An 18,124-nucleotide genomic window follows, 5' to 3' on the forward strand; every position below is an offset into this window, starting at 1 on the left:
TTGGGGTTTTTTGAAGTCTAAGGTTTATGTCAACAAGCCCACGACCATCCGGGCCTTGAAGGAAGAAATTGAGCGCTGTATCAACGAAATTCAGCCACATTTATGCAAAACAATCATGGAAAATTTCAACAAAAGAGTGTGTACGTGCCAGCAAAGCTTGGAGGCCATTTACCCGATATGCTATTCCATACATAACCCTATACTGTATACTATATAAATCAATCAAAAATTTACAATTTTTAATTATAAATCTGTGTTTTCTATCCAAATTACTTCTTGCGTGACTTTTGGGACACCCTTTATGTTTGTGCATTTCTCCTGTCTGGATCGTGCTCGTGTCGACTTAAGGTCCTTTTATATTAAATAAATACTTTGAACGTAGGTTATATACAATTTTAATCTTAGTATCTTATCGGTTTTGTTTAATATTATATCGTGATGTAGATCATTTTTTTTTAAATATTCTGAATAAATGGAATCCCATTCTTCCGTTAGCGTATCACAAAACTTAGAATAGAATTGGACAAAGTCGTTGAAATCGTGAAGAACAGTACTTCGACACCCGGCGAGACATCTTAGATTCCGTCATTACACTCTACACGATTTTTTAACAAGTAAGCAACTGATAACCCTGCTGGTCCATAGACGTGATTTTACATGTATAAGGTACCCAATAAAAATGACAGTAGCCTCATGTTTATCTACAGATGAAGATTGCGACGTCGCTCTTGGGCCTCGCTAAGTGGACGGTGACCTTCGAGACGCGATAAATCAAATCGGGCCAGAGTCGTTCTCTTTTTCCTCCTTGTTTCGCTTCCCAGATGGGGTGGAACGAGCTGCTGACCTTCGCGTAAAAAGCGATCCGCGTAGCCCATCGGAACAATGGTCTCCCATAGACGAGCACGGTTCTTCGTTCGTGTATCGATGAAAGTCGTCGGCCGGGCTCGATGTACCGTTTTAACGACGCCGCGGTGGATCCCGCTCGAAAGAACGCGGGGAAGCAAACGGTGGTGGGGGGAGGAGGGGGAGGAGGAGGCGAGATCGTTGCACCGCGGATCCTATAACGAACCATAGGACCGGGGGTTCGCGATTCAACGACCACGGGATCCCTTTCGACCCCCGCACCTCTTAACCCCTTTGTGTACCCACCCGGCCCCGGTGGTACGTATACCTTGCACCGACCTCGGTTTATCGTTATTTCGAAAATGTGAATCGCTTACGTACAGCGTGCAAATATTCTCTAATGCGCCCGAAACGCACTTGTAAAATTCTCTCGTCGACCGAGGCCCCCCCCACACCCATCGCTTTATTATGGAAACAGGGGCCGCGCAATGCAGCGTCCGCGTTTTCATTTATACGCCCGTCCAACGGCCGTGCCGGCAACGCTGCCTCCTCCGATGCCCCTCGAATGAAAATAATCGTACTCGTTTTGGCTACTGTACGCGTTCAATTATAGGACGTGTGTTTTTAATGCCCGGGTCCCTTCGGCGAGATGTACACGGTTTATCGACGGCCCCGGTATTTATACCGGAGGCCGTTTCTCCAAATATTTTATGCGATCGTTACCGGCCATATTTAATCTAATTTCATTTATTCGTATGCAACGGGCAAACAACAATTTTCACAATCGCGAGCAACGGGAACGCGTGTTATTTTTGAAAAGGGCGGAGAATCGATGAATCAGTTCGTAAAGAGTTGTTTTAAATTTTGTAACGTCGGCTTGCGAACGCAGTCGGCGAGCAAATGCACAGTGACGGAACAGAATTGAGCGGACAACCTTTGAAATGCGATAACTCTTTACAAATCGGACCAAATGGCTTGCGTTCATTTCTTTTTTAGGCAATAGAGGGACTAGTGTATAAAAGCTACATTGCTTTTTTTAATTTTTGCTATTACATTGAATGATGAAATAAATAAAAGGCTCTCATTTTTTAACCCTTTTTCTTCTTTATTTTCTTTTTTCCACGCAGCACAGTATCGACTTCATTATCCTCCTGCACTAGTCAATATTCGTTTTATTTATATTTTATAAATATTAGTTTTACTTCTCCTCCGAGAAATTACTCCAAACGAAAATTATTTAATCATTGTAACTACGAAGATAAAAGTACTGCAAGGGATTCAAGTGGAATTATCTAGCCTTTAGATCACAGAACAATTTTTACCACTTTTGTCAGACTATACGATTATCCTATCACAGGTGTTCTTAACGAACTGAAGTAAGATATCGGAATCGCACTAAATCCGGACGAGTATAGGTCGACCTCCGCAGAGTTCATTGGCCACGCGATGCGTTGAAGCGCGTATCCTCGTTTCCCTGCAACGAAAGGCGCCGGCAACTCGCTGCCAAGTGGAAAACTTCGGGATCCTAGCACCTCGCCGTGTCGGACGTCTCTCCGGCTGGAATCGGGAAGCTTAACCCGGTAGAACCGGTGGCCTGTCGAAGGTTGCCGAGGTGGTGCAGGATGAGCTGGCAACTCAGAAGTGCCCGGAGGCCACCGGCCGCGTCTACCGCCAGCAAAAATAGAGGACGAAACCACTCCTCCGAGGAGTGGTAGCCGAGTCGAATAAAGTGCACCGTATTATCGCCTTGTAATCGATCCGGCTACTTTCTTGGCTAAACGGATTACACGGGAGCCCATCGACGTTTTCCGACGGCCGTCGGGGTTGTTACTGTTGATGTTGGCCCGTCGATGTTGATGTTGCCCGACGAGACGGCGGCAGCCGAGAGAACGAGGAACGGACATCTTGTATACATCGTATCCGTACGTATCGTTGCGGAAAATTGCGTTCGCTGTTCCCGGGCCCGCCACCCTCGACGAACGCTGGAATAGAGCGATCGTGTTCGACGGCAGGCGAGCAAAGTCGACGGCGGATCGAGCGCGAGCCGCGTACACGTAATAAAGTCTCTGTGCAGCGAGCTCTGAGAGCAAACACCGATCGACGAACCTCTTCGATGCGTTTCAATATTTGCATTTCGCCGAGGAAAGCGTATCATCGCGCGTCGTTCATAAAGAACATACGCGTCCCCGTCGCGTCGCCTAACAAACGGGCGACGGTAGTCGGCCGAGCGAAAACGATCTCTGCGACGAGAAGAATGTCACGCGATGACTCCCCCCCTCGTGCGCGGGACACAGGTTTCTCCCAGCTCGGAAACGTTCGACGTTCCTCGCGCTCCAAACGTTTCGGGACACCGTTCGGGGAAAGTGAAACGTCCCGTCCGGGACCTCGTGATCGTCCAATTAAGAGATCACGCGTCAACTCGCGTTCCTTTCTCTCTCGTTCGACCTCGACGTCGACGCTTACGGAAATAACTTTCTACTTTCGGCGAGACAACCGACGGGACGATTGCGCCCGTCGTCCCGTCCCAGTCGGTAATTACCCACTATTTTCAACTTTCTTGAACGCGCCAATCGCGACAACGCCACGCGGTTTTATCCCAGATATCCTTGACAGAGCAAACAGAGCGTGATGCGGTTTGATCCGTTCGAATCTTTGACCGACCGGCTCGGGAAATATTTAATAATTAAAGCCGACCACCGCGAGGTCCGGACGCGGCCGGAACGTTTTTAGCTCCGGTAATCATTGGCTTATCGATTCGGTGATCGCTGGTTTAACTGATGGTTTCATTTTGGACGGTCTGCCAAACAATTTGCCGCTGCTTTTATCTTTTTTGACGAGTAACATGTAATAACCGCGTCATTAATGGAAATGGAACGATACGAACGGTATACAACAACGCGTCGAAAATTGTTAAATTTCGCTACAAAAATTCTGGAAATCACAGCGACGTTTGCGACGATGTTTATTCCCAACAAAACGACGGTCCGCGTGCCGCGCGCGTGTCCAAAGCGATGCTCTTTTTTGCGTGAAATGTTTGAAATTTTCGTCCGGAGAGCACACGGGCGATTTGGCTAGCATTATTTGGCATCAATAATGGTAAACGTTGACGATTCCTCTCTGTCGAACGTAATAAAAATCGCGTTTCCGAAAAAAAGCACGCGTTATCTTGATGAGTCGGCGTGAAACCGCCGACGCTGCATTTATCCGCGAAGATCGAGTCGATCCCCGTTCCTCCGTAAGTATATCAAAGCGGGGAAAGCATTAGGTTCTCGAGCATTGAAAAAAAAGAAAAAAAGAGGAAAAAAGTGACAGAGCTTGACCATCATGGCAATCCTCGAGCGCGTTCGGATTCCGGGGAATCTGCGAAAAAAAAAAAATTCGGAGCGGCGCTCGATGTTTTCTATGGAAATTCAATCTCGTCGGAATGCGCGTAATTGATTCCGATTCGGAATATCGACAGCGGGGAGCGAAATTAAATATACGCTCTCGGGCCGGTATAAAGGTGAAAACGCCGGGGAAAGAATTTGCATTACGGGAAACGGGACGCGAGGCAGCTGCGAGACAGAGGCGAGGCGGCGGCAGGGCCGTGGCGATCCTCTCTCGCCCCCTCCCTCCCCCCATCGATATTATGGTGGCCGCCTATGAGCTTGTGTAAATTGGCCGATCCCCTCTCCTCCTCCCCCTCGGATACACCGTTAATTATGCCCGAAACAATTAGCAACTTGTTGATTGTCGTTCACATTCTCAATAAAGGTGGTGAAATATATGCGACGAACGGGGGGTTGGAGGATACGCTTCCACGATCGTAAGCTCCGGCCTTTAACGGTTCATTCTAAACGGGGCTCTCGAGCGTTAGGAATATTCTCTGCGGGGAAAGCGTTACTACTCGCGCATCGTTGGAGTTTGTAGCTGGCTTAATTGGTAGAACGCGAGCATACCGTCGTGTTCGGTGTGTACGCGTCTCTCACGGGCTCATCGGGTAGAGCCCTCCCCCCTCTCCCTCCCCTCAAGTGTTACGCTGACTTTTTAATGAGCCTTTGGCAGGTTCTAGTTCTCCGTCAAGTCTCTAATATCGTGTACTTTACAAGATATTAACAATTTAAAATCCACCGCATCCCCCGCTGCATTCTTAAACGCGAATTTCCTGCGGAGCGCGCGTTCGCCTCCGACGTCCCGCTCCCATCGTGATAAATAACCTGGAACGCGATGTTGCTGCCGGCAATAATTATCTAATAAAACCAGCAGCGCAAACGGTAGCGACGGGGAAACTGGGATAAAGAAAGCTTAGCCGATCGATGCGAACCCCTTGTCCGCCCTCGCATCCCGTCCCCGTCCCCGTCGCCGTCTCGTCACGTCTCGTCGATGCCACGCGGAATACATTGTCGGAAATTCAAGGAACGGCGTCAGTCATCGGGGTGTTTATTAAGTCGAGTCACGAATAACTTCTGATCCCTGCTTGGTGCAATTCATTGTTCGTATCTGCCCGATGTGAGTCACCGGGACGAACCAGTGTTTGCTGATAAGAGAGTTCGGAATAAACGAAATGAAAAGGAAAACGCGGAAAGAATAAATAAAAGGAAAAATACTAAAATAAAAATAAATGTCTGATAAAAGTGAGCAAGTTGGTTGCGAGACGATCCAGTGTCATTTGTCTTTCAAGGAAAACGAGCAAAGACGCGCGTGGATTAGCACGGTCGATGAAACATTTGTGTCTCGTAAACGATGAATCGTGAAACTCGGGAGAAAAGACGTCAGAACGATTCGTATGAATCCAATACCCGTATGTATAATAAATAAATACTTTGAACGTAAGTTATATAAAATTTAAATATTAATATCTTATCCGTTTTGTTTAACCCTTTGCATTCAAAGCTATTTTAAGCTTAGATCCAAAATTGCTATTTTGACCAGCTGTAGTATAGAACTTAGTATAATTTACTATATGATATCCAGTCTTGTGACTCGTAAAACCGTTGTGCTTATAACAGAAGTGTATTTAATAATGTCAACATTATTTCGTAAATTATATAACAATTTTCATTGACGCTTCAGAGGCGCCACCCGAGTGCAAAGGGTTAACATTATATCGTGATGTAGATAATTTTTTTTAAATATTCTGAATAAATAGAATCTGATTCTTCAATTAGTTTCGCACAAATGCTAGAAAAGAATTGAACAAAGTCGATCAGAATCGGTCAGAAGTCGTTCAGAGATCAAAAGAAAGTTAATGAAATAAAAATAAATGTCTGATAAAAATTGGACAAGTTAGTTGCGACCCGATCCAATATCATTCGTCCTTCGAGGAAACGAGCAAAGACGCGCGCGGATTAGCACGGTCGATGAAACATTCGAGTCTCGTAAACGATGAATCGTGAAACTCCGGGGAGAAAAGGCGTTAGAACGATTCGTATGAATCCAATACCGGTGTGTGTCGTGCGCCCGTGCCCCGCGTATGCTGTTCACGCGGCGCTATATCGAAGGATGCATGGTGCAATCGTTGCGCAACGATTCCCCGTAACCGGCGGAATTGCTAGAAAGCGAAACTGCGCGCGCGTTGTTAAACGGTCGCGCCCGGTCCCCGCCGCGTTAGGTATCGGCGTTCGGCATCGCAGCCCGGGCGAATACGAACATCGATGCGGCGTCGTTCCGAGGAGTTCAGACGTTATAAAACGACGCCGATATAAAGTTCCGACCGTATAGTTTCGCGGAACAAGGCACTGTCTATTGTAATGCAGCGAAATTGAAGCCGGCCGAGTCGCGGAGAATAAAATATAAAATACGAATCCGGCTTATTACTTTCCCACTACTTGCATCCGCCATTATTACTGTCCTCCCCTCCCCTCCCTCCCCGCCCCCCAACCCCCAACCCCCTCCCGCCACCCCGTGCGCCTCTGACGTCGGAGAGTCGCAGACGATCGTTTCGCCGTCGCTTCCTTTCCTTTTTCTACCACGCTCACGGCTCAGGGCTCGCACAACCGACTGGCTCCGTACCTCCTCCCGTTCCGGGAATAAAAATCGAGCTACGCCGCGAAAGCGATACTCCGCGAGCCACCCCCGCATCGCCTATAACGGAAGGCTTAAATCGAGCGAACAACCGAGCCGCCCCACGGTTCGTCGAGTAAAGCTGCTCTCTCTCTCTCTGTCTCACTCACTCACTCGCTCTCTGTCTCTCTCTCTCTCTCTTTCTTTCTCTTTTTCTCTTTCTCTTTCTCGACTGTCTCACACTCTTCTCTCTATAGGAAAACATACTTTATTGTAAATATAACATCATTGTGTCTGCGAAGCAACGTGTGAAATACTATGTTTACGGTTAACAAACACCGAGCTCGAGCGTGTCCGGTGTCGGTGTCACCGATGGCGGATTTACCGAACTAGAGAGCTTCCGAATTCGTCGCGAATCTCTCACTTTCGAAACGGTCGAGTCGCGCAACGATTCGATTCGCGAACGGGACTAAAAAATTGACTGACCCTCTCGGGATAGAACGGGGGGGAGGGCATGATTGATTTCGCGGGAATCCGCCAACGGGTGTCACCGGGAGTTACTCCGGCTTCGGTAACCGGGCAGCTTTGGTAAGCTCGTAACAAATTAGGCTATATCGTCGATTGCCGGATAAGAAAGACATCCGTTCCGTCGCCGCCGCCCCACGGTCCTCGTTCAGGTAGCCGCGTTAGGGGACTCCGACGTACTGTTGCACTATCTTGGACCACTCCTTCGGGTAGGTCCGCTGGATGTGAGACAGGACCTTCTTGATCTGTCGCGTCTCCTCGGGGCTGCACTGCGGGCAGGCGCCTCTCAGTACCAACGGCGCCAAGCCTGGATAACACACGCAACGGGGGTTAGATCGAATTCCGGCGCGGTCCGGCGCAACTTTATCGAAATTTATCGGCAAAGTGTTCGCCCCGGCGCAGCGGGCTCTCGAAATACGGGTATAAATCCGATCTAAGCAATTCGATGACTCGCCGGTTACCATCATCTTGCACGGGAGTTCTCACTCTCTATCTATCTCTCTCTCTGTGTCTAGCGCGAAATGGGTTTAACTCCGAGCAAGATCGGTCTATCATCCGAATCGGGTGGAACGGCGATTTCTGGCGGACGGGGTCTTCCATGGATTCCCGGATTCCTTGACTCCCGGCGTGTTCAACCGGGACCGTCGTTATGTTTTCGAGGTAATTGCGCCGCCTCCCCGAAATTTTTGCCATCGGATATATGCCTTCGGATGGAAACGAGAAGACGATCGATACCGGTGGGCGGGAACGCGGCTTTGCGCGGATTCGTCTCTGTTAGGTAGCCGCGTTATGTCGAGAGGCTCCCACGCGACACCCAGCCACTACCCGGGAAACCGATCGCGGGGAGACCCGATTCTTCTCGCGCCAAATAAGGTGGGGAAAAGCACCTATTACGAAACACTGCTCGATCATGACCCCCTTCTCGAAACAGCATCGCAAACGATATATTAAAGGAATCAGACAGAGAACGAACGAAAGTGGATGCAAAAGATACAGCCGTATTTTTGAAAGCCGTCCCATTATAAATTCACTCACGTGCCAGAACATGCTGTTCCACATTGTACTCTCGGATCTTTTTCATTGTCCCGATTTATGGGACAAGGTGGTAAGAAAACGTGGCGCGAAAACGGTGCTACCTGATAAGTACATGCTCGTAATTCACTGTTTTTCTCGCGCCATTTTTTTATCCACGTTAAATGAATATTTCAAAAGTTCGTTACGTTGTCTGGAAACATCAATCTGTCGAGAAGCGTTTCACAATAGATACTATTTTATCTTGGCTGGTAGTCGAACGGTGTTCGTACGCAAGAGACGCACGCGAGTCGCGACGGTTGGTGTCTCGGCGAGTTTCGATGACGCGTCGCGCTGAGAAACCAATGGCGTTCGGCCGCGTCGCAAACGTCGTCCGCGGATAATGAGCAGAGAAACTGCGCGGACGGGCACGATAACGAGCAAAAAGCGCGGCGGCGACGATGCAAACGAGTTAATCGGCACGGTGAACGTTCGGCATACTTTTCAGTCGTCTGCCGACGGGGTCGCAGGGCGCCTCTCCCAAGGCGCATTTCAGCTGTCTCCTGAGATACCGCTGGTCGCTGAGAGCCAGGTTGAGCTGCTCGTCGGAGACCCGCGATCTTCCGGTCTGTCCTTCGTCCGAGTCCGCCGCCGCCGTGCAGGCGACGAGGAGAGTGCAAGCGACAAACAGCAGCTGAAACATTGTTCGGGGACAGAGTTAAGTAGCTGCTTGGGGTAAATGGGGGCGTCGAGCGGGAACGATCGAGAACGATCGAGAACGAGCGAGACGGCGTACCGAGGAGGGGGGACGAGCGGGGACGCGGGCGCGAAGCAGTCTTTCATAGAACGAGAGTCGGGACATAAAGCAATTAACCAAATTCGTGGGGTCAACGGGAGTCAACAACGCTTATCCGGTACACCGGGGAACGTTATAAATTGAAATCCCGGGATTTATCGACGTCGGGTCGGCCCGCCAGGAGGAGGACCCGGTTTCGGGTTCGTTCCGACAACGTTCGGCGGGCCAACCGCCGCCAGCACCGCCTGCACGGCAATTTCCAGAAGCGGCCCGATCAAAATCCTGTCGCGTCTTACAAAGGAGATTGCCGGTGCGGTGCGTTTGTTTACCCTGCGTATTGATCGATATACGGGCGGCACGCGTAACTTCGCTACCCTAACTTTCGCATAGGAGGACGCGACGGATGAAGGATGCGACTAGCCTCGTCCTGGATCAGTGGTCTTCAAACCTACCTCTCCTCGGATACTGGCTTTCGACGCAACGACGTCGTGAGTCAATAGAACTTTCCCAGAAAAAATGTGACCTACCACTTTCCCGTGATTCGTCTCGCCCGCTTCCTCCGGATGGCGCAAGTCAATTCTCTCCAATATTAAACAGTTCTCTCAGCTTGTAAACAAAAATGATGAATGTGAAAAGTGAAGTCTGTTCAATAGACTTGCAAAAGAAGTAGGAAAGAGTACGCCACGTATATTAAGAAGTCCGATATGAAAAAGTTACTGCATAATAATTTTAGAAAGTACTTTCCACATGTCTTCTTTATTATATAAATTACCCTCTTGTATCAGAGTATAGAAGAAGTACAGAAATTGCAATCATTATATATGTTATCTGCAAATTATAAAATTAAATCCTGAACGTACTCGGCGAGACCTTTTGCAAAGAACTTTGCTGACTGTTCATAAATCTGTTAATACTTGGAAAGAGAGAATAAGAAAAAATGTACTGTACGATTATTCGAGCCTCGCGGCAGGTTTTTACAATCGTCGATATTCAACGATTACAAGAACGAGTCGCCAGGGGTAATTGAGAGAATTTGAGTGAATTTAGCGTAATCTCGAGTGTCCGACGAATCGAGAAAGATTGACGATCACTGTCGTAGACGAGGCGTATCGGGTGCACGAAGCTCGTCCATGGGTTATGATCGAAGCACACGCGCGACGAAAGGGGTCGAGAGGGAGGATCGACGAGCGAATGTAGCGAATAGAGTGAATAGAGCGAATAGAGCGGGTAGAGCGAGGCAAGTAGAGAGAGGGAGAGAGCAGGTCGAACGGAGCGGGTGGGCAGGCGGCAGATACCGGCTAAACGCAGCACCAGCAAAGCACGCCAAAGCTAACATAGCTAAACAAGCAACAACCACGGTGAGTAACGGCGGTATGCGCGTACCTACGACCTCCGTTTGTTTGCCCCTCTTGGCCCGGTGTACCGCTTCGACACGCTTCCGTGTTTCGTTGCGGGTCGCAGTTACACGCATACCTTCCGCGCGCGCGCGCGCGGGCCACACACATTCCGCGGGCCGCGTCGCGACGCCGCCTCCCTTGCTAACGAGTCGTCTTTTAAATTACTCCCACGCGGGGACCGGCTTCTCCGAATAATATCAACGCGAATAAAATTGTCACACGGCTACGGCGAGCATCGGACCCACAAACGCGGCTGCAAACGCGAAAGCAAACGCAAACGAACCGCCGCAGAGAAACATCAAAGAGACCGAAGAAGGACATGCTCCGCCGCGGTCCTTTCCGTTGTCATGGTAATGGACTGCGATTACTTTGCGGTCGATCCTAGTACGGTAGAGCGTCCCTTATCCCCATATTTATGCTAACAATTATTTTTGATCTTTATGGAAAATTAAAATATCCTACGTCGATGTAAGAAACAGAAATTAAATAAAAATGAATTATTGCTATTAATAGCTCTGTTAACTTGAAATTAGTGTAACAAAGTTACGAGATTCTTGTCACGTTTTTCTCAGAAATCCTTACAATCCACAGACCGCTTATCGCCTAATAGAGAACTTGAATAAAATTTTTGGTTAACAAAATGTTTTGCTGCCCGAATATTACAGAAATAAACCTACTGCGCCTACTTTGCAACTGGCTTATCACCCCCCCCCCCCTCTAACGTTCGTCAATTACATTCAAGTCTTGACGACGAGTGCATAGAGAGTGTCTGTTGCAAGACTTTCCGTTGTATGCCAATTTCGCGTTATTTTGTGTCCGAAGTAGCGCACAGATGGCCGTCTTCCTGTTCTCCGTCCAATTCAAACATCCTGAAATCTCGACTTCGCTTCCGTTGTATTTCACGAGAAAAGTATCAGTTAACGTAATACGACACTGACAGGTAGATAGGAGAGTGATGGCTGCAAAAACGGAGGAACACGAGTCTCCGCCCTGGAAACTGACGACCGAATAGAAAGCTCGTCCGTTAAAAGTTGACGCGGGCCGTGCGTATTGAACTTGACCCTATCTCGAAGGATTACGTCGCAGCGCGAGCCGGACACGTATCCGATCCCCCGTACAGAGAGACGAAATATTGCCCCGTGGGTGTTTCCGCGCGAAGAAGCGCCGGAAACGTCGGATCGTAGCAAGCGTTTAAATCATCGCGCAACGGGCGTCGACGGCGGAGGCCCGAATCTGTCGCTCGAAGCACTCGCCCGTGCTTTTTTTCTCCCTCGGTCTTGACCGGTTCAATCGGATTGCTTGTTCCTCGCCGGCAAAAACTATGAAATTCTGTACGAAAAAAAAGCCAGGGCGGGGGGGGGGGGTGGAAGGGTCGGCGCACAGGAAATAGTTCCAATTAAATCGACGCCGGTTGACGGATGAACATACTTTCGCGAAACGTCCAGGGGCCGTGTGTGTCTCCCCCTCTCGGTCCCACTCGCAACCGTTTGCTGCTGCGCGCTCGCCCACACGGGCGGCCCACCATCTATATTTTTTTTTCTCGTCCCTTTGACACGACGCCGTGACCGATACTGTAAAGTTCAATTTTATTTTCGTCGCGCGTTGCACCTCTCGATTCCATCGCGGGGGGATATCGCCTCTGCCTCTAACGATCGTGCTCGTTTTTAAATTACTCGGGTCGCGATCCAGGACACGCGGCGGCTCCTCTGCGCGCTGTTTCGATTTTTCCCGTACAGCCCCCGCGTTTTCTCCCTGCTGCTTCCTACCACCCCCTCTGCCCTTCGGCCCGGCCGGCCGGCCGTACCCGAGCCCCAAAATTGCTAGGAAAACTCGTGAATATCGAACAGCGGAGTCGGGTAATCTCTGTCGCGACCGAACGTAAATCCGAGAGAGCCACGGCGGACCATGCCGAACCTATATATTTAAGAGCCTCTCCCTTGCCTCTGTCATTTCCAAGAGAATCGCTCCACGTGCTGCAAACAATTCCCTTCGCATGTTTGCGTCGTTGGTCGACGAGCAAGTTTGCGATACCGGTTGCGATTTCCTTCAGATACTCCCAGGAGTTTCGTCGAGTCAAAGTCATCGTCAGCCTGGTTTTTTATAATAAATTACGCCGGACACGAAGGTGCGGAAAGTCAAAGATATAGGTATTTTTCATCAGGACGGTCAGAACGGACGAGAAACGCGTAGAAATTCCGTGAAATATTCAGAAGGTTTGTAACATTTCTCTCGACGTTTATACCGGTACCCCGGACACGTCAGCCAGGCTACGAGACTGCGAGGCTGCGAGGCGGCGAGTCTGCGAGTTTCGATTCGCCCCGTGGGATGCTAATAATTGGTACGGTTCGGTAAATCACCGGGGGCCTGTAGGCTCGCGTACCCGGGATGATTTGTGGATTGGGATGCGGGCTCGGCTGTAGTTCGCGCGAACGCAAACCGCTTACTTCCGCGAGCCGACGTGGATTATAAGAATTATTGGCCGGTCTGAATGGCAAATGGCCGTGATATAGATTTTATTGCCGTCACGTTGACTGTGAACGACTGTAACCGTAACGTTTCGCCGGGTTATTACGTCCGAGCGAGACGCTGACGGTTCCTGTCGACCATACCGCCCCCCCCCCCCCTCCGGCCCCGCTGCCAATGGCCGACCGAGTCCTTCCTACAGCCCCGTTAATTATCGTCACAGTCTATGAATGATAATTCACCGGTTAAACGGGACGCTGAGCGACGGAAAACTCTCGCGCGCCGCTTCCACCCGTAATATTCCGTTATAGTTATTGTCCGCACCGGCCGCGCTCCGCTTTCACCTGCGCTTGCGCCCGTGCACGCGCTCACGGTCCGCGTGAACGCACACGCGTGTACGTCGGTGCACACACCCACAGCAGCCCGATAAACAATAATTTATTGTTCGTGTACCGGCCGAGCGGCGGCCCCCGGCCGCGCCGTGTTGTTCGTAGTTATTAAATTAATTTACAATCGTCTAGTTATCGACTCGCAACCGATGGACAATAATTACACAGCTCGGTGATTCACGGTCGATATCGACAACGCGCGGCGTATGGATTACGATTTAACGCGCGAAGAGACTCGACGCAAATACCAACGATCATCGCGTCGCCGCTCCGGTATTAACGAGGCCCCCGTCGCGTCGCGGCCGCGAATTATTCGCGATCAGAGCTAACCGGACAACCCCGACGACTCGCATTAACCCTCACTAGTATCTGCGGTCCTCCGTCGACGTTTCGGTTCGCTTAGTCCTATCGTCGAGCTGGATTTAACCCGTTTCTCGTTTCAAGAATCCTCCGCCCAGAAAATAATTACAATAATCTCCCGTCGGTCTTTGTCTTCTATACGGTCTTAACCCCTTGCAACTACGATTCCATTCACGCTGCATCGATTAGCACTTATTTGTCCTTAACATTTTCCTTAATAGGACCAGACAATTCTTTTTTCTTTTATCGTCATTAACTTCTTTCGTTTTCAGACTTTAATAATAGAAAAATAAATTAAGAAATTAATAATAGTCGCGTGTTTAATAGATCTTTTATGAAAATGTCACGAGTCTGACTCGTTATTATAGTACAAGGGGTTAAAAGAGTACAGTAATTTCTCCCAAATTGACCATCGGCTTGTCGGTTTTATCGAGTCGATATCAATGGAGGACTTGTGCAACTCGTGATATTTTCTTATTCTTTCCGTGGTCGCTGATAACCTAGCAATTGATGTGATATTGATAAATAAATTAAAAAGAAAAATGGTCGATTTGGGAAGAGATACTATTACTCGAGTCTCGCAGCTCGTTTTTATATTCGGCGATTATCATGGATTATAAGAACGAGTCGCGGGACTCGAAAAATCGCATCTCCGCTTCCCAAATTGTCCGTTCTCGTTCTCAAAGCTCAGGGACAATGTGGGAAAAATTACCGTCGTTGAAGAACTGTGTCGAACTGGCGCGTCGATCGACGCGTTAATTTCGAATTCCGCAACTCGAAGGTCACCGAATCGGAAACAAGGGAGCCAACGCGACACCGAGAAAATCGGATTGTTATTCCTTGGCCGGCGCGGTAACGCAAGCGGCACGGTCGCGGCACGCATGAATTATGACGTTGCGTCGCCGCCTCGTCGATAAAGGTTTTGTTCCGATCGTTCGAATGGAACCGAAGCTACGTGCCGGAATTTAATAAACTTGTTCCCGCAGCCTCGCGACAAGAAAATCGGCTCGGTTAGGACGGCCGTGCGGCGGGATCGATCGATCCCCGCGGCCCGCTCCGAAGCGAAAAATAAACGGTTTCGGCGGCGTCGCGTCGCGACCAAGCACAGAATGCACGCAATTTCTCGGAACCGGGAGCTGGCTGTATCCGATATCCGCTCGAGCATCGGCGATCCCCGCGAGCCGATATCTTCGTACCGATGAAACGCGACTCGCGAGATTCGTTGCCTCTCGACGTTTATTGGTCGCTTAATACCTGGAAGAATTCAACCGGTGAGCCGCGTGCTCGGCGAAACGCGACGAACGCGGAAAGAAACTCGACGATTCTATGAAGCTGCGCCTCGAAGCTCTTCTCGAGAGCGCTTACAGCTTACACCGCTCTTGCTTCTCGCCACCCCCTTCGCCCCCTCCCCCCTCTCCGGTCTCAATCCGAACGGCGAACCGTCACGCTCTATAAACCTATCTTCGCGACATTACGTTTTTATTGCACCCTGGCCGCACATTTCGCCGTGCCGGCACCGTCGATCAAATTACACGGCTCTCAACCGCTTCCGCGCGCGGCTCCGAGTCCGCCGGTCGCTCCGAGATATCGTAATTGTTGTTTATCGAAACATATTGACGGCGGGACCCGTGTCGTGTTCGAACGGTCGTTAAACGACTTCGCTCTACAAAGCGGAACGATTTTCTGTTTTGTGAGACGCGCGCCCGAGAGAAAGTGTCTTAGAAACGCCGCCGTGTCGTAGCCGGTGGCACTGATTGCGCGACGATTGTCCCGCGTTGAATCGGCTCTCTTCGTCGATTCCCCGGGCGATCGAACTCGAACGTAGTCGGCGCAGCGTTCCGAGAAAAAGCTTGGAAACTCTGCGCCAGATTCTCCGTGGGTTCGGTAGTTCGGGGGACGCAGCTAGTTTAGCGACGCGATGTTCGCGAAATTCCGTATCGCTTTCCATATTCTCGTGCGCCGAGCGACGATTCGATTATCGAGTTTTCCCATCGTTGGGACAGCCCGAAGTCGACGTTGACTTGCTCGCATCCGAAAGATACAGAATTATCCTACGTAGCGTCGTAGCCGACGCGGCAACACGGCATCGCGAAGTTGCTCGTTTCCAGCGAAAGTTGTTTCGCCCCGGCTCCGAATCGATTCGTTCGTCTTCCGCGCAAACTTTTTCCCAACGTGCCGACTGCTGCTCGTCTCGCAGCAGTCGGTCAATTAACCGTACACCGTGTAACACCGAGAGCGACGGTCTCAAACGAGATTCGTTGACACTTTCGTTATCGTTGTACGGCTCGACTATCGGTTTCCGTAGTCGCAGCCGTTAATTCCCGAACCTTAGCGATACCGTATTACACGGCAACAACACGCTGAAACTTCGAGCAACGGCACGCATCGAATCCATCGGATTACCTTGTTGCGGCGACGAGCGCTTAACACGAGCGCGCGCGCGCGCACGCCCTCGAGGATCTAGTTTAATATAAATTTCGTCTTTGAGGGAACCAACGACAAAGGAAGTTCTGCCGAAGCTGCGGAGGAGGGGCCAATTTTCGTGCGGAAACGAACGGGCAGACCGGCGGCGAGACGATGGCCGATTCAAGCTCGAGCGCCGATCGTGATTCGCGGCGCGTACGTTCCGTTCCGGAGAAAAGCTACAGGTACGTGCCCGGGGGACCCGTCGTGCCGATTCCCTGGCTGGCCTCCTAAATATTCAAAGCGTAGAGGGAGAAGCACCGCGATCGGTCACGATATCGAATTTGCCGGTCGCGTGCAGCGCCAGCATTCATCCCCCTGAGAAGGGGGAGGTAAGGGCTGGTAGATGTGCCACGCTGCGCCGTGCTATTCTACGGCTGTGTTACGCTCTGCTTTTGCTATGCTACGCGAGGCGAGGTGTCGCGTCGCGAAACGGCGAATTGCCGGATTGCTCCCGACAGGCAGAGAAACGAGGGGCGAGGCGTGCCTCGCCGCCGGATACCCCGAAACTTTAAATCAGCCGGCGCACGTGTACACGGCGTGCGTGTGTATCTACCTGTTGCACGTTCGTCACTCACCTTGATCGTCGAAGCCATGCCGAGAGGGCTCTTGGTGCGCGGCGTTCAGCGACGAATTCCGGTGCCTCGGGCGACGAATCGCGATCAATCGCGACGAAACGCGGCTCCACGGGCGTCAAGAGCCTCGGAGAGAGAGAGAGAGAGTGAGTGAGTGAGAGAAAAAAAAAGAACGGACTACTCGGTGGATTCGAAACACGATGAAGCACCGTCTCGATGGATCGAGCGCGAACTTGTGGTAAAACGGTGGCAAACGTTTGCGAACGATGGTGAACGGTGTGGGCTAAGGGTCCTTGGAAAAGGCTGCTCGATGTCCTCTCACCTCGAAATCTCGGAACGCACTGGCCCGCGAGGTACGTCCGTGGCCTTCCCTCCCCTTCTTCGGCCAATAAATACGAAAGTGTGTGCGGTGGCCGACGACAAAGACGCGACGATACATATATGTATACCAGCCGGGTACTCCGTCTCGGAACACCGTAGAGGAGCACCGTAGAATCTAGAATCTAAAAGGTAGGGGAAATCCCGACGCGGTGCGTGAGTGTGCGCCGTGCACCGCTGCACTTTTCTTCCCCTCGCTCTTTCTATATTTCTCTCTCTCTCTCTCTCTCTCTCTTTCTCTCGCGCGCGCCATCTCTCTTGCTTTTTCCCTCTCGCTTTCGTCTCCTCTTCCCTTCTGTTCGCACTGTTGCACTTTCGTTATCCAACAATAATCGTGTTGCGTTTCGCCGCGCGATGAGATCGCTCGAGACGCTTTCTTACCCAAGATTTAACCTCCTTTTTTTTCGGAATCAGCCCATTGTTAACGTTTCTTTCCAATATCGTTATCGCGTGTTCTCCTTCTCCTCGGCTTCTGCTCTCCACCTTGATCGATGCGTCGATCATCGAACGTGCAACCGTCTTGGCCCCCTTTCGGCGGCTTAGTCTCGGTCTGGTTCGAGATGGTTGCAAATAACACTATTACGTCGGATTATGGATCAAGGAGCTAATACCAGGAGCATTTCCATTATGACGTTTAACGCTCGCGTCCCTTTCGTCGATGTGGTTACAGTGCCGAGAAACGGAGCACCGTTTCTCTCTGTATCCCCCTGTATATGCTCGAGGGGCGCGAAGAAGCTACCCTATCACGGTTTCCTGTCGCGCGACACCGTCGAATCCGGGACAATTTTCTTTCGAGTTTGCCCGCGGATCGGTGAAAGGTGCGGCAAGGCAACGAGAGAAAGGCGGAGAACAAAAACACAGCGAAACACCGGCGAAGGGAAACTGCAATTAAGCTACGGATTTAATGGGCGGTCGACGATTTCGCGCGTTTTTTCGCTTGGA

The 18,124-nt window shown here is 50.5% G+C and overlaps 1 protein-coding gene across 1 annotated transcript; it reads right to left on the minus strand.

Annotated features, from left to right (window-relative positions):
• Positions 1 to 6,761: 6,761 nt before the first annotated feature.
• Positions 6,762 to 17,776, minus strand: Csp2 (chemosensory protein 2). Its single transcript, XM_078191492.1, has 3 exons — positions 16,808 to 17,776; positions 8,863 to 9,055; positions 6,762 to 7,657 (listed from the first exon to the last, which is right to left on the minus strand). Exons 1-3 carry the CDS (start codon positions 16,823 to 16,825, stop codon positions 7,512 to 7,514), a joined length of 357 nt encoding a protein of 118 aa, XP_078047618.1. The 5' UTR covers positions 16,826 to 17,776; the 3' UTR covers positions 6,762 to 7,511.
• Between the last annotated feature and the right edge of the window lie 348 nt (positions 17,777 to 18,124).

This window comes from Augochlora pura, chromosome 10 (genome assembly GCF_028453695.1).
Source record: "Augochlora pura isolate Apur16 chromosome 10, APUR_v2.2.1, whole genome shotgun sequence".
In the NCBI taxonomy this organism is placed as follows: Eukaryota; Metazoa; Arthropoda; class Insecta; order Hymenoptera; family Halictidae; genus Augochlora; species Augochlora pura.

Excerpts from the sequence above, each read along its gene's own strand:
- Csp2 (XM_078191492.1), bottom strand. Across the intron at positions 7,658-8,862 it reads CGTCGGCAGACGACTGAAAA|GCTTGGCGCCGTTGGTACTG; the intron begins GTATGCCGAACG and ends TGTGTTATCCAG.